Genomic DNA, 16,080 nt, shown 5'->3' on the forward strand with positions numbered 1-16,080 from the left:
CAGGGCTGCCTGAAACAACACATTTTATAAGTTCAAGAGTCACTTTGTTTTTTACCAAGGGGCATTACTACATTGTCATAAATACCTGTAATTATTACTAGTTCTCATACCAACAATGTCACCCTGGTTTAAATTCAAAGTCATTAGGACAGAGCCTTGCCCCCTTTTCAATTCATGGGTTTAACAATGTTTTCACTTCGGTGATATTTCTCCCTCTATTGTTCCCAAATAAAGGAAAGCCATTGCTCTTCAGAAAATAATACTATGAAACAAAATCAGATCATACCTTAATATACAGTTGATTGGAAAACCAACTTCCAAATCATGGATACTCCTTAAGTCTATTGAAAAGCAAAAATGATGTGATGTTGCTGGCACAGCAATCTTCTGTCCTGAGGCTGTTTCTGAAGCATGGGATGCAGTCACTGCCTGGCCCACTGCCTGGGCCACCGAAGCAGGTACAGAAGTGATGGCTAGAATGAACGTAAAAATTTAGAAGAAAAAAATGCCATTTGGTAACAATTTCTCTTCAGTTATTTACATCCTTTAAAGAAATTTCATTTACCTTCAAGCAAGGAATCTGATCATTTGCTTTCATAAACATGAATTAAGCCATCAACTTCTTGAAGTGACTTACCCAAAATTATGTAGGCTTTAATTCCCGTTTTAGAACTGTGTAAAAAAAGACCTTACTCTTAACATAGATTACAAAACACAAAAGCATACATTACTGATGCTGTGATATGTGCCAGCAGCCTGGCAGGCACCAACTTCTTTCCAAAAGGCAGCTAAACTCAACTTAGTATTTGAAGGGTTGTACTTGAGACGTACTGCAGATATAATTTCATCACTTTTTAAGTAGTAGTTTTGGCTATTTTAGGCACATATGACATAGTCTAACAAAAGAGATAACTAGTTCAATCCCTAGAGACCAGAGATGTTTTGCGAATAGCCCAAGTCCAAGAGCTATTCAATGACCAAGTGATAACTTGCACCTTAACTTGACTCCTAATCCACCACTCTTTTAATTACTTACACTAGGAAATGTAACTGCAGATCCTTACACAGTAGATGGGAAAAGTTTAGAGAAGCAGATAACACCGTTCTCAGGCTAACTTTCAGATCAAAAAGGAGCATTATGATTATTACAATAGGCAGTAGCTCTTCTAAAATTCCAATGAATTCACAACATTCAAGTGTTTACTAGTTAAAAATACATTCAAAATGTAAAATACATTTTACATGTTTACATGTAAAAATACATTCAAAAGAACTATTTTCTGTCATCTCTTCTGCATAAACTACTGTTTCTAAAATAAAAGTAACTGGAAAACTCTCACCCAGGCAAAATCTATGAGAAAGTTACAGACTCAATCTAAATTTATTCCAATTTAAGCAATTTTTTTTTTTTTTTTTTTACATCATGACACACTACTGGCTCTTAAAATAAAAAACTCACAATTTACTTAAAGACCATGAAAACTCTCTTAATCATTAATTAGATGGCTATAAAATATATGCCTAAAAAAAATCTGTAAAAAGAACACCTTACCCTTTGGATTTGGTTTTGTGTCCTTATCATATTGCAAGCTTTCCACTTCACTTCCTGTTGCATCATCTTTTGTTGGAGGTGAAAGGTTTTGAGGTGGAACAGGGGACATGCTTGGTGACTTTGGCCCAGTGAGTATCTTCTCTTTTATAGGAGTTAAAACTCGCTTCTTTGAATGCTGTAGTTCATGTTCATTCTGGGTCTTTAATTCAATTAAAGACTAAAAACAATTTTTAAATAAAGTATAATTTGCAAAGCACTTTCCTTCATAATTAAGCAAAAAACGAGATGTTGTTTTTTAAAAATATAAGCTTCCTTTCCCAGTTTGGATATTCCTAGTCTATTTTTCTTCATAATTTGCAAATTTTCTTATAGCATCTAGGACCAGAAAAAGGAAGATGAACAGGAAGGAAATATGTATCGAGAGCTGAGTACCAAAATGTATCCTAACTGTAAGAAGGGCTATTTGATAAAACAAGTCAGGCCAGGTGTCCAGGGAATGGTTATTATTACCAAAGCAATAAATACAATGGAGGCCTGCTACTAAAACAAAAAATAAAAACATATCTAATAAGATTTTCTTCTTCCTTTGTTCAACCTTCTTCTAAAAATATATGCATATATGTGTGTGTGTGTATATATATATGTATATAATACATGTATATTATATATATATATATATATATATATATATATATATATATATATAAACTCTCACTTTGGTTTTTCTATCTTTAATTTATAACCTACATAAAGATAGTTCTTCAAAAGAAGCACACTACAGTTGATTCCAGGGCTACATATAATAAAAAAAAAAAAACAAGTATGTCCAAACATTCATCTCTGCTGCCTAAATAGCGTCTGAGGACCATAAAGTACCGTGAACCAGGAACTCTTAGCTCAAGCTCAGTCAACGAAAATGATTATGATTAATGCAGATTCCCAGAACCTAGGTCTAACAACATTCTCTTTTACACGGGTTCCTTTTCTGGCACTGACTGACCATGAGTTAAGGGTTGAGGAGGCATAGTTCCTTTTACATGAAGGGCGCTTGAGATTCTCTCTCTGCCTCTCCTCTCCAAAAATAAATAAATCTTTGAGAAAAAAAGAAAAAAGAAAAAAAGAAAAAAGGAGGCGCCTGAGTGGGTGCCTCAGTCAGGTAAGGGTGTCTGCCTTCAGCTGAGGTCATGGTCTCAGGGTCCTGGGATGGAGTCCTGTGTAGGCTGTCTGCTCAGCAGGGAGCCTGTTTCTCCCTCTCCCTCAAATAAATAAAATATTAAAAAAAAAAAAAGACTGCATGCAAAGGCTCTGTATAAACACTCAAAGTATAACCAAGAAGCCACAGTACTTTTCAGAATGGAAGTATCATATAATGTAGGCCACTAATTAAGAATACTTTCTCAAACAAGGTAAACTCTTCTGAAGATCAACTTTTACAAGGAGCCATGAATGACACAGCAAAAGCTGCAGGAGGGGATGGATGGTTGCTACTTGCCTGGGCTTCTATGCCTTCTCTCTGCAGAGCCACAGACACTCCCACTGTTGGGGCTAGCTCCACAGGAACAGGTGCAAGCTTCTGTTTGGCTCGATTTGGAGGGTCAAGGATAAAAGCACCCTCAACGGTGACCGGGCGCTGGTTGATTTCTGTGCTCCCCTTTTTCAGCAGTCCAGTTAGGGGTACTTCTGTACTTCCAAGTGAGTGGTCTCCACAGCAAAGATGGATCTAGTGGGAAAGAGAAAATCAAAATAGGCTTTATATTCTCTCTCATCTCCAAAACACATTAACTTAAGAGAAAGGGAAGCCTGGATGGCTCAGATAGTTGAGCATCCTATGCTTGGGCTTCAGGGTCTTGGACCAAGCCCCACAGCAGGTTCCACACTTGTGTTCAGCACAGAGTTTGCTTGAAATTCTCTGCTTCTCCTCCACTTTCTCCCTTCCACCCCCACCGCCCCCCACACCCCCACAACACAATTGTGCACATGGCAGTCTCTCAATCAATCAATAAATCCTGGGATCCCTGGGTGGCCCAGCGGTTTGGCGCCTGCCTTTGGCCCAGGGCGCGATCCTGGAGACCCGGGATCGAATCCCACATCAGGCTCCCAGTGCATGGAGCCTGCTTCTCCCTCTGTCTGTGTCTCTGCCTCTCTCTCTCTCTCTCTGTGACTATCATTAAAAAAAAAAAAAAAAAATCAATAAATCCTTAAAAAAATAAAATGATCCAGAGAAGTAAAGTATAATGCAGGTTATCTTACTGACCTGCAGTGACTAAGAGATTCTCATACATGATGATTAAAATTGTTGATAAGGCATAAACCTTACAAAGAACTCAATAATAAAGAGAGAGAGAGAGAATGAGCAGGGAGGGGGAGAAGACAACTTGCTGCTGAGCAGGGAGCCTGACTTGAGGCTTGATCCTAGGACCCGGAGATCATGACCTGAGCCCAAACCAAAAGGAGGATGCTCAAGTGACTGAGCCACTCAAGCACCCCTTTCTTTCTCTTTTCTTGCTTTTCCAATTTTATACTATAACAGTATTGACCAGTACAAGGCAAAAGAGATTACCTTTCAGGTGGACTGTACTGTTTATCACTGATAGCTAAACAAAACTTCGACAATACCCCTTCTGAGATGGCTGTTCAGGTATTTATTTTCCTTACTACATGGGCAAACATGGTGTCCATGCATAATAAGCAATCACAACATGAAACTATTTTTAGTTCTAATGTTTGCAATGACCTGTCAGCTAGTTTTAATATTATTACGTGTGACTTTGTTGGTGGGCTGGAGAGAAAGGATTTTTATGACTTAGACGTCCATCAGAATTAAGTGAAGAGGGGAGCCTGGGTGACTCAGCGGTTTAGCACCACCTTCAGCCCAGGGCGTGATCCTGGAGACAGACCCAGGATCGAGTCCCATATCAGGCTCCCTGCATGGAGCCTGCTTCTCCCTCTGCCTGTGTCTCTGCCTCTCTCTCTCTCCCTGTGTCTTTCATGAATAAATAAATAAAATCTTTAAAAAAATTAAGTGAAGAAAGAAGTCCTTACTTTAATAAACACTGATATGTCAGATACAGAAAAAAATTCAAGACGTTTTGAAAGTTAAAAACTATGTGCAAAGATGAAATGCAGGAAAAAAAAAAGCAGTTCATCATTTTATACAGTATTTCACTATTTAGTACCTTGGGTTTAACAAAATCATCTCCAAAATTTAGTTCTACTATACTTTTTTTTTTTTTTTTTTTTTTTAAAGATTTCTTTAGAGAGGGAGCATACGGAAAGAGCAAACATGCACACGCTCTCAGGGCAGGAATCAGGAGGAGCAGAGGGAGGAGAGAGAGAGAGAGAATCTCAAGCAGACTCCCCTCTGAGCACAGAGTCCAAGGTAGGGCTGGATCTCATGACCCTGAGATCATGACCTCAGCTAAAATCAAGAGTCAGGTGCTTGACCGACTGAGCCACCCAGATGCCCCATAGTTTTATGATATCTTAAGGCCCCTTCCCACCTCCCACCCAAATTGCAAGCAAAATCCCATGCCTGATCATATTAAACAAATGATGACCTAATCCTTTATTTTACTCTCCCACATCAGTCTGATGAAAAGCAATTGTAATTAAAAATAGAACACAAATGCAGGGGTGGCTCAGTGGTTGAGTATCTGCCTTTGGCTCAGGTCCTGACCCCAGGGTCCCTCACAGGGAGCCTGCTCCTGACTCTGCCTATGTCTCTGCCTCTTTCTGTGTGTCTCTCATGAATGAATGAATGAATGAATGAAAAATAAAAATACAACAGTCATTTTCACTAAGGTTCACTTTTAGGCGAGTCCAATAAAAAAATTACTGTATAAAAGTACTCAATTCAAGGGCAGGCTTTGGAAAGTTGTTATTTCTTTGCATTTAATAGCAAAGAATATAAATTCTGAAATCCCAGAGTGTGATCTGTGTGTGCATAGCTACCATGCCCACTAATTAATGATGAAATCTTCCCTGAGCCCTGGAGCTTTGGGCTCCAGCCTCATTTTTTATTATAAAGCCTGAAAACTGATACACCTCTTTTCCTAATAACTAGGCAAAAGAGTCTATCTCCTAAAATTCAGAAATAACAGTTATGCTAGGACTTGGCAAGTCAGGATAATTGTAAGAAATTAAAAGGTGTGGCAGAAAGGTGACCTTCACTACCGAAGTAAGAGTTTACATACCTCTCTAAAGCTTAAGAAAATCATCTCTAATAAAAAAAAATTTCTGCAGTACTTACCTGTAGTTTAGACTGAAGAGCCAGGTAAATACGAAGAATTTCTAGGCTGCTACGTATTCGAACAGATGCTCTCTCTGGCTCAAAGTTTGGGTTGATCAAATCATTGAAGGGTTCATTTGTAACATCATTTCCCAACAAAGAATAATAAAAGAAAAACTCAGGCTGTCTTTCTGGAAGTTTCATGGTACATGGAATTAACTAAACATTTAAGGAAAAAAGAAAAGAGTATTAATTTGTAAACCACTATACATGGTTATGCATGTCTGACAAATTCCCAATATTGGCTCAAATGCTGATTTTTTAAAATTTCAAAGTCTTAAAATTCATCACTCAAAATTTCTAAGTCTCTGAAAAATTATTATGAAATAACTAGTTTGATTAATTTATCTAGATTCACCATAGGAAAGCCCAGAGACAAAACTATTTTTAGAGATTTCGGTAATTTTCAAGTTTACTTTTCATTCAACTGATCCATGAGTGAGTACATGACAGTTCTTTTAGAAGAAAGTGGTCAAGTATCTTAAACTGAGCTTTCTTGCTTTTCATATACTTTATTTCAACAAATTCTTACTCTGCCACCCTCTTCATAGATATGAGGAGGGTTCTAAACAACCTTAATCCAAGCTATTTAATGTAACACCACTTAATCCAGGCCTTTGAGGAAAAAAAAAAAAAAAACTTCCTGGCCGCTCTGTCAAAACTGATAAACCTATAAATTAACAGTTTGAACACTACAGGAAACATCCTTCTGCTGCATTTCTAAAGCTTGTAGTTTCAGGGCCACATATGGCAAAACCATGAATTCTTAGCCCATAAAATACAAAATACCTAACAGACCTTAAGTGTTCACTAGCACTGTTGTTAAAAGTAACAATTGCTGTATTCAGCAAGAGGAGATGGTTAAAATATACTTTAGTTATAGGGCTGCTAGACAGGGATATCCCGACACGACAGCTATCTAAGACATATTTTAGGCCAAGCAAAGTTACAGGACAGCTTGTAGAGTTCATGAAAATGAAAGAATTAGCTACTTAAACAGCCCCACATTCTGTATATAGTAAATATTCAATAAAGTCATTTATTTTGTGTAAAGGAACACGGTAGATATTCAACAACTATTGTTTCATATAAGGTATATTTTTATATGTAAAGTTAATGTTTACTTTAACCCCAAACATTAAACTGTATTTGAGTAGGTTTTAATCAAGTAGATTTATATAGAGAGCCAGCACTTATACAAGTACAATTGTTAAGAGCAGATTCTGGATTAAGCCCCCATTCCTGGTTCCATTAATGGCTTACTGTGAAGCTTTGGACAAATTACTCTATCACTCTCTATCTCCACCTTCATTTCTTTTAGAGTTGTTGGAAGGATTAAAAGACAGAATACATATTCATTTGTACAACTCTACCACCCAGCACAGCGTCAGCTGTTAAACAAATAGGAAAATATCTGAGGCAAAAATATAGTACCCTTACCAGTGATTAGTTCTCAATTTATTTAGACAAGACTTTGATTTCTTCCATAATCAGAAAGCAATAAAATTTTTAAGATTTTTTAAGACTAAAGATAGCCCTTAGATATTTCAATTTATTTAATTTCAAGTAATTCTCAGAGAAAAGACTCTCTTAAAAATCCTTTAACATTCCTGTATTTAAAAAGTAGGTTTTTTTTTTTAAACCCTCAACGTTTAGTATCTAAGGAGGAGGAATGTAAGATTATCACCATCCAGTCTTCCTGCTCCTAACTCATTCCTCCATTATGTAACTTGAGAGCATCATGTTCTACTGAAAAGGTGTTTTTTGCTAGTTTGTTACTAGATGCTTCCTACACTACCTTTCACTAGCCTGAGGAGAAAAAAACTAAATGGCTAACTTATAATACCCTTGGCTTGTTTTTAAATAATGAAAATAGCAAACGGTACATATCCTAACAGTAGCAAAAGATGAACACACTATTGGGCTTAATTTTTCCTGTTTTTTTAATTACTGTGAAATACACATACCAGAACATGTACCATTCTAACCATTAAAAAGCATGCATGTAACAATGAGCACGTTCACAAAGTCATAGTGCACTGGTCACCGATCTGGCTCCAGAACACTCTCATCATCCCCAGGACAAACACTTAACCACGAAGCAGCCAGTCTCGATTCACTCCTTTCTCCAGTCCCAGGAAACCATACATCTGGTTTTGGGCTCTATGGATTCACGTATTTTAGTATATTCCATATAACTGCAATCACACATCATGTCACCTTTTGTATCTGGCTTCTTTCACTCAGCATGTGTTCAACATTTGTCCACAATGCGGTATACGTCAGTACCCCATTCTGTTAGAGTTTTGTAATATTCCAGTGTACAGATATACATGGTATTTGGTTTATTCATTCATGCACTGATGGACATCTGGGTTGCTTCCACCTTTTAGATACTATGAATACTGCTATGAACATTCCTGTGAAGTTTATTTGAATACCTGTTTTCAGTTCTTTTGACACTGAATTGGTAATTGTGCTGGCTGTTTCAAGGAAGCTTTTAAGCTTAATTTTTAGCAGAACATGCCAACAACCAGTTATCAATCTGGTTTTTGAGATTTTTAAAAAACTAAACTGAGTGATTTTCCCAATAAGGGGACACTATATCACCAAGAATTGTTTTAGTTGTGAATTCAAGAGGTCAATTACTCCCAATAAGCTTTTATCATACAAATACAGTTTCACATATACCAACTATATGGTACATATTTTGGTTGTATTATTTCATCCTTCATGCTGGGCAAAGCTGGTATTACCATCATCCTACTACCGAGAAAACTTAAGCCTCAGAAAGGTTATACTGCCTAAATTAATGGAGCCAGCTAGTAGGTAGTAAGTAGTAAGAAAGACAACCTGTGCAAATCCATCTTACTCCAAAACTGCTCAAGAAGGAAGAGAGGTTAATACTAAAACAAGAGAATATGCAAAGTGACCACATGTCCAGAAATACCTAGGTCATTTACTTGGCTACAGACCTTTCTAAGACTTGGTTTCCTGATGTTGACAATAAAATTAATAATCCCCTTAAGTTGTGGTAAGACTCAAAATAGTAGTTAGTATAATGCCTATTTCACAGAACAGGACAACAATAAATGATGATAAATTATGCCTCCTCAGAGAGTTGAAAAAAATTAAAGTGGTAATGTAAAATGCCTCACATCTAGTTACTAATACAAGAGTTAGTAGCCTCATTAACTGTGTAGTCTGATGTGGTTAATGAAAAGACAGTGGACATCTAGCCTCCCACCCTCTGAGCCAGAAAGGCATATTAAGGTAAAGCCAATCTATAAGCAGGGCTTTAATGGAAAAAAGGGGAAACTGATGGAGAAAGGAAAAGCATGAATTTGGTATGACAAAATTATAAATATTTCCTAATATATATTTCATATATATATATATATGGGGGAGGGTGTGACAGTCACTTACAAGTGACATTGCTTATAAATGTGGACTGCGTGGGAGCTTTGTACCTCTAAAAAAGTTAATACTATGGTAAAAATTTAAGTCATAAGCCACATTCTCTATTTTTGAAAATATTAATTTATTTCAGCTGCTGCAGACCAACCTATCATTGAAAAAACTGGGTTTGATCCTGAAAAAAGACGATGGAATAACAGCTCATTTTGTGTTGAGCCATTTTTGCAAAGGAGGCAACGTTGGCATAGGTCCTGTGCATACCCACAGTTCTTGCTGAAGGCACCAAGCTCACAAGGCCCAGACCACTTTCCCCCAATGCCTCTTCCCAGGGTTGGTTATGCAGCTGGTAACCTCAAGGGATTAGGTCAAGAGTCTTCCTGGACAGATACCAGGACCACTTACAAGTATAGTGGTATATTCCCCAGGTTCTATGCTCCTCAGCTCTGATACAAACCCGCTCTGTGTGGAGCAGCCACCCGAGCACCTCTGTGTCACCCCTTGAGACACGGGTTAACAAAAACAGCAGGCAATACGAAGATGTTCATGTTGCTTGCTGTGCTGAGAGTAATACAGTCTTTAGTCTCTGACCAAAGAATCTTTTGTCTTCTGGCATCATCCAAGAAGTAGTAATTGGCTAATGTGTTAGTTTGTAAATAAGGTAAAACCTAATCCCAGATGATACCTATTAAAGTATGACTGAGACCAAGGGTTTCCAACATTGCAAAATTTCTAAAAAGTCAATTTTTCAATACTTTGAAAAATATGCTTTCTGGCCAGTCCTTATAATGCCACACAGTACAACAGGAAATAGTGTTTACGGATGGTCTTTCATCTAAATTCTAAGATTTCATTTATTCTCTTACTAATAAATTCATACCAATTTACTCTTTTCTTTAGGCAGAAATGCTTTCTGATGTGAATGAAAACATTTTCCTACGTTATCTTTTAAAAGAAAAAAAGTCCACTCACAATTTGCCTTTTAATACCTAAAAAGCAAATTAAAAAAAAAAATAGTCAATATTTTCAGTTGTGAATTACTAATCAGAAGAAAAGTCTCACCTGCTCCAGTTGGGTGGCAAATGCAATGGTCACCGACATAATGAAGGAGTCAGTGCAATATTCTGCTGGTCCAATCTGATGGTAGCCTCCCTCCTCATTCAGCACTGCCACAATGTCCTTTGGGTCAAGTCCAGATAGGTTGGCAGGTACTTTAAAGGAAAAAAGCAATTAAACTACATTATGGTTTGCTATAAAACCACCTTAAGATTTTGACAGCTGATTGAGCTTTGTATTTTGCTTGGCAGTTTTCATGGATATAGTTAGTACCTCAGTAAGGTTTCCTTTTATTTATTTACTTTTTTTTTTTTTTAATTTATTTACTTTTTTAAACACACTCTCCAGGGGATCCCTGGGTGGCTCAGCGGTTTGGCGCCTGCCTTTGGCCCAGGGCGCAATCCTGGAATCCCAGGATCGAGTCCCACGTTGGGCTCCCGGCATGGAGCCCGTTTCTCCCTCCTCCTGTGTCTCTGCCTCTCTCTCAATCTCTGGGTCTATCATGAATAAATAAATCTTTAGGAAAAAAATAAATAAAATAAACACACTCTCCAAAGAAACCTTATTTAACCACCATTTTCTTTCTGCACATAAAATCCTTATTTCCAAATACATTAGCATTTTAATTTAATAAACCACAGGGAAGAGGCATCACAGGTTTCCCAAAGAAGTCGATCTAAACTAGGAACTGAAAAGTCAGCTCAACCTGGCTAAGAAGAGAAAGGTGAATGAATAGATAATAAGGGAGTAGAAAATGTGTTCCAAGCAGAAGGAACTGCACTACAAAGCCTGGGAAGAGAAAGCATGTGGTTGGAGAACTGAGGTGTGTGTGCAGTGCTGGATCACTGGGTGAGGACTCACAGGAAGATGTGGAGCAGACACCTGATCATATAGCCTTCCTGCAGGCCATGCTCAAAGACTAGGACAGTTTTCTAAGAAGAAGAAGAAACCATGAAACAATTTTGAGAAGTGCTATAATGCACACCTCAGATATACGCACACCCTATCCTATTTTGCAGCCAGAGCAATTTACACCTTTGGCTTGAAAATCAGTTTACAACTAAATGTTGGTGATCCCTGGGTGGCTCAGCAGTTTGGCACCTGCCTTCAGCCCAGGGCATGATCCTGGAGTCCTGAGATTGAGTCCCACATCAGGCTTCCTGAATGGAGCCTGCTTCTCCTCTGTGTTCTCTCTCTCTCTCTCTCTGTGTGTCTCTCATGAATAAATAAATAAAATCTTAAAAACAAAAACACAAGTGTTTCCTAAGTATTAGGGCTGCTGAAAGGACAGCTGTGACTCTGATGAGGGGATGGGGGGGGGCACGGGGGCAGGTGGTGTGGCACACAGGGTTAACCCAGAAGAAACAAACTTACTGCAGCACTGGCTAAAAATAGCACAATGGTTAGTTAGGTGCAGAGACACTCCACAACACAGACCAAGGTTCCAATCCCAAATCCGGCATCTACTAGTTTTATGGGGAAACTATATGATCTCTTTCAGTTCCCATTTTTAATTTTGCAAAGCTTTTATAATGTTTTTCAGAAGAACAAATTAAATAATGGAAGGAAAGCACTTAGCACAGCCCGTGACAATCACTTAAATAAAGACAGCCATTAAATAGCATGATCAGCAGAGATTAGAAATTAAAAGAGTAACTATGACAGATCTCTCTTTATCAGGGAGTTATAAAACTTGAAGGTGTCAGTGTGAATATACACTGTTCACTCAATATAAGGCTAAACACAGATATCAAGGTATATATGTATGGGGTGCTGGTGCATGTATATATATCCATTATTTCTGTATATATGTGTGAATATGAATACATTCATGAACCATCTCCCTCACATTTTCCACAGGAAGGCCCCGGGAGCAGAACACCCCGGTAGCAATTGGCATACCTTTTACCTGGACCTTGACTCCTAAACATCCTTCTTTACTAAAAGGAAGCAAGGCTCCCTAAAACATTAACAACTGTATTCAGGGCTGAGACAGGGCAAGAACAAAATAAGTCTGTACCATCTTCCTATGCCAGAAACCAAGGAAAAGCTCAAAGAATTATGGAGAGACAGGCTAAAGGAAAGAGCAGCAGCTTGAAGGGGCTCTGCTTGCACACATCTGGGAGAAACAATAGTAAGTATTTTAGCCCATTACACAAAAAGAGAACACCATTAGGTCCAAATTTATACGATATACGTAAACTGAAGATTTGATAAAGAAAGAGTAATTTAATAATTTTTAACAATGTATCACCAAATATTAGTTACTTAAGAAAAAAAGATAATAAGTTTACATTTGAGAACATATACTACTTTAATCAAGTAACCAGTGTGAGTATCATCATATCATCAGTAATGGGACAAATCAAAATTGCACGTGACTTGCTAAGATGCAATGAGAAGAGAGCACCACTTCCGTGGTACTCCTGCCACAGATGTATGACCTAGATCGGACAGGTTCATCCAAAGACTGAGACTCAATCACAGAAAGCTCCCCCTTTCCCCACACCTCACCTCTATGTTACTGAAGGCCCATTTTCTTCTTACCCCATAGATCATGTCCACTCTTCAACAAAAAAGTGACAAGGTATATTAAAAAGCAAAACAAAACCAAAAATCCAAGCTTCTATCTCAGGAAAAGAGAAAAAGAACAGCAAATTTTTGCAACTTAAATTCAAAGCCAGCAGAGGGAGAGAAATAATAAAAACTAGAGCTAAAATCACTGAAACTGAAAACAGGAGGTCAATGAAGAAAATTCAAGAAAACAGCTGGCTCTCCAAAAACATCAATGAAACCATTAAGGACATAGCCAATGTTATTAAGAGAAAGGGAGAGAAAAACATAAATTATCATCTCAAGTAAGGGACCTTACTACAGATTCCATGGACATTAAAAGGATACTGAAGAATACTATGAGGACAATTTTATACCCACAAATTCAATAACCCATATGAAATGGACCAATTTCCCTAAAAGACAGTCTGCCCAAACTCATACAATCTCAATATACCTGTATCATTTAATGAAATTGAATCAATAATAGCTTTACAAAACAGAAAGCACCACACCCTGATGACTTCACTGGTGAATTCTAGCAAACATTCAAGGAAAAAATACCAATTCTCTGTAATCTTTTTCAGGTGATAGAAGCAGAGGAAATAATTCCCAACTTGTCCTATGAGCATTACCTTGATGTCAAATTGATCTTACCCTGATGTCAAAACCAGACAAAAGGTTACATGAAAACAGAACACTATCTCGCATTAATATACATGCACAGATTCTCAACAAAATATTAGTCAACTGAACGTAACTATGTCTAGGAAGAACTATACGCCACAACCAAATGCGAGTTTTTTCAGGTATGAAAGTTTTTAGTTCAACATTGGAAAATCTGTTACTATTAATCACATCAAAAGGCTGATGAGGAAAAACCACATGATGGTATAAAAGATGAAGAAAAAGCATGTGACAAAGTCCAATACTAGATATTAATAAAACACCCTAAGCAAACTACAAATAGAAAGTAACTTCCTCAACTTGATAAAGAACATTCATAAAAACCCTACAGAAACAAAGCAAGGGCATCTACTTTCATCAGTGTTTTTAGTATCATATTGCAAGTCCTGGCTAATACAGTAAGATAAATGAAGGAAACAAACGCACGCCAAGCGGGAATAAAGATATAAAACTGTCTTTGTTGGCAGATGATGCAAAATATATTTCTAGCAGAATCAGATCTATAAATACACCAACAACAAACTGATGGTTGCTGAGGATAGGAGTAGAGGGAAGGGCAAAATGAGTGAGGAAGAGTGGGAAGTACTGGTCTGCAGTAATGGGACATGACAAGGAAATCACAGGGATGAAAGGTACAGCCAAGGGAATCCAGTGATGGTACTCTGAAAGCCCTGAATGATGACAGAGGGTATCTACATGTGTGGTGAGCACAACATAAGGAAGAAACTAGTCAAATCATCATGCACACTTGAAACTAATGGAACATTTATGTCAGCTATACTTCAATTAAAAAAAAAACAAAACAAAACAGAGTTGGGGGGGAAGGGGGTAGAGCAGACAACTTTTGGAGCAGTGAAACTATTCTGTAGGATACTACAATTGCAGATGTGTCTCATTACACCTCTGTCCAAACAGACTATGAATTGCCAGAAATAAATCTCACTATAAACTATGAACTTTGGGTGATAGTAATTTGTTAAGGTAGGTCCGTCAATTTTACCAACTGCCCTCTCTGGTGAGGGATGCTGATGGTGGGGAGGTTGTGTGGCCAGGGAGATCAGGGTATATAGCAACACTATACTTTCCATTCCATTTTGCTGTAAATCTCAAAATGCTCTATAAAAAGAATGTTTATTAGTTAAAAAAAAAAATTATGAAGGTCCTGTTAACAAGTAAGGGATGAGAAAACAGTATAAATTTTTGACTCTCCTGCACTCATCCCAGGAAGAAAATCTTCCCCAATGTTAAATTTTTAATAAAACAGAATTCTGCTTTCTTCAGTTACATACCAAATGAAGAAAGGAAAATACTGCTCTCTTTCTACATTTTGTAAACAAGAGCTCAGAGCAGGAAGTGTCGCGTGGTTAACAGCATCACCACACCTGTCTGGTGCACTGGAGTAACATCAGTTTACACTCCTGCATGTGTTTCCTATCATACACTCCACATTCCCCAAGTCTTAGTCCACAGTTCCAACTTTTTCAGAGATGTCTTTAGGGATGATGCACAAACCTTTTCCATCTCGAGGGGGAGCTCCTTTAGCTTTAAAACTATCCACTGGTGCCTTTGTATCTGTTTCCAAAGCAATGCTTATCTGGATCTCAGCCTTGAATTTGGTGTATTTATTACTCAACAACTGGTACCACTTTGGAGCCTGCAGAGGAACAAAAAACACAAACATCTCAATAATGAACAGGACATCGACGAGAGTAGGCAACATTCTCTAAGGTTCCAAATATATTTCCCGTAGTTCCTCAGTACTTTCTCCTCTTTTAAAATATCTTTCACATTTTCATCCAAAGAATTTCATCCTGCTTATTAGGAAGCTAACTGAACTTCCTCTTGAAACCAGAAGTGTATACTACCAACTTTCCACACCCCGAAGCCCTAAGTTTCCACTTTTTCCAGCATATGCCTGCATATCCCATTTCTGCTGTTCTGCATGTATCAAATGAGGGAAAAGGAAAGCTGGTATTAACAAAAGACACTAGCAGGATGCCTGGGTGGCTCAGTGGTTGAGCGTCTGCCTTTGGCTCAGGTCATGATCCCGAGGTTCTGGGATCAAGTCCCAGAACCTGCTTCTCCCTTTGCCTATGTTTCTGCCTCTCTCTCTGTCTCTCTCATAAATAAATAAATAACATTTTTTTAAAAAGATACTAGCAAAATGGTAAAGCAGAGACCTGAGGTAGAGTTCTGGGTTATGAACCATGTACCTGACTGCAATACAAAGGCTTTCTCATAGAATCAAACAGCCTGGATTACCTCAACACCCTCACCAGAGTAACTCTGAGAAATTCTAGTACTCAAGCCAGCCTGAGGGTCATGGCCCAGAACCACCAGTTTCATTCCTGCCAGAGCATCAATGCAATCAATGGAAACAGTGTTCTTACTCTGACCGCTGTTATATAAATCCGCAGGAACTGGTGCTTATACAGAAAGCCCAAAACCAAAAGCTGCTGTCTTGTATCAAGTTTTCGTTTGATAAATTAAAGAGGACTAACTAGGCCATAGCCTTTAAAATCTACACCCA

General features: G+C 38.0%; 1 protein-coding gene across 9 annotated transcripts in view; it reads right to left on the reverse strand.

Moving 5' to 3' along the window:
• The window catches only part of CEP120 (centrosomal protein 120), a 119,258-nt gene that overhangs the window by 40,029 nt on the left and 63,149 nt on the right, over window positions 1-16,080 (reverse strand). For all 9 annotated transcript variants that reach the window (XM_035697284.2, XM_035697286.2, XM_035697288.2 and 6 more), the window contains 6 exons: window positions 15,063-15,204; window positions 10,317-10,465; window positions 5,802-5,999; window positions 3,045-3,272; window positions 1,553-1,769; window positions 287-473 (listed from right to left, as the gene is read on the reverse strand). In XM_035697284.2, the coding sequence (XP_035553177.1) occupies window positions 287-473; window positions 1,553-1,769; window positions 3,045-3,272; window positions 5,802-5,999; window positions 10,317-10,465; window positions 15,063-15,204 (1,121 nt within the window). The remainder of the gene's footprint in view (window positions 1-286; window positions 474-1,552; window positions 1,770-3,044; window positions 3,273-5,801; window positions 6,000-10,316; window positions 10,466-15,062; window positions 15,205-16,080) is intronic.

Source organism: Canis lupus, chromosome 11 (assembly GCF_003254725.2).
Source record: "Canis lupus dingo isolate Sandy chromosome 11, ASM325472v2, whole genome shotgun sequence".
Taxonomy (NCBI): Eukaryota; Metazoa; Chordata; class Mammalia; order Carnivora; family Canidae; genus Canis; species Canis lupus.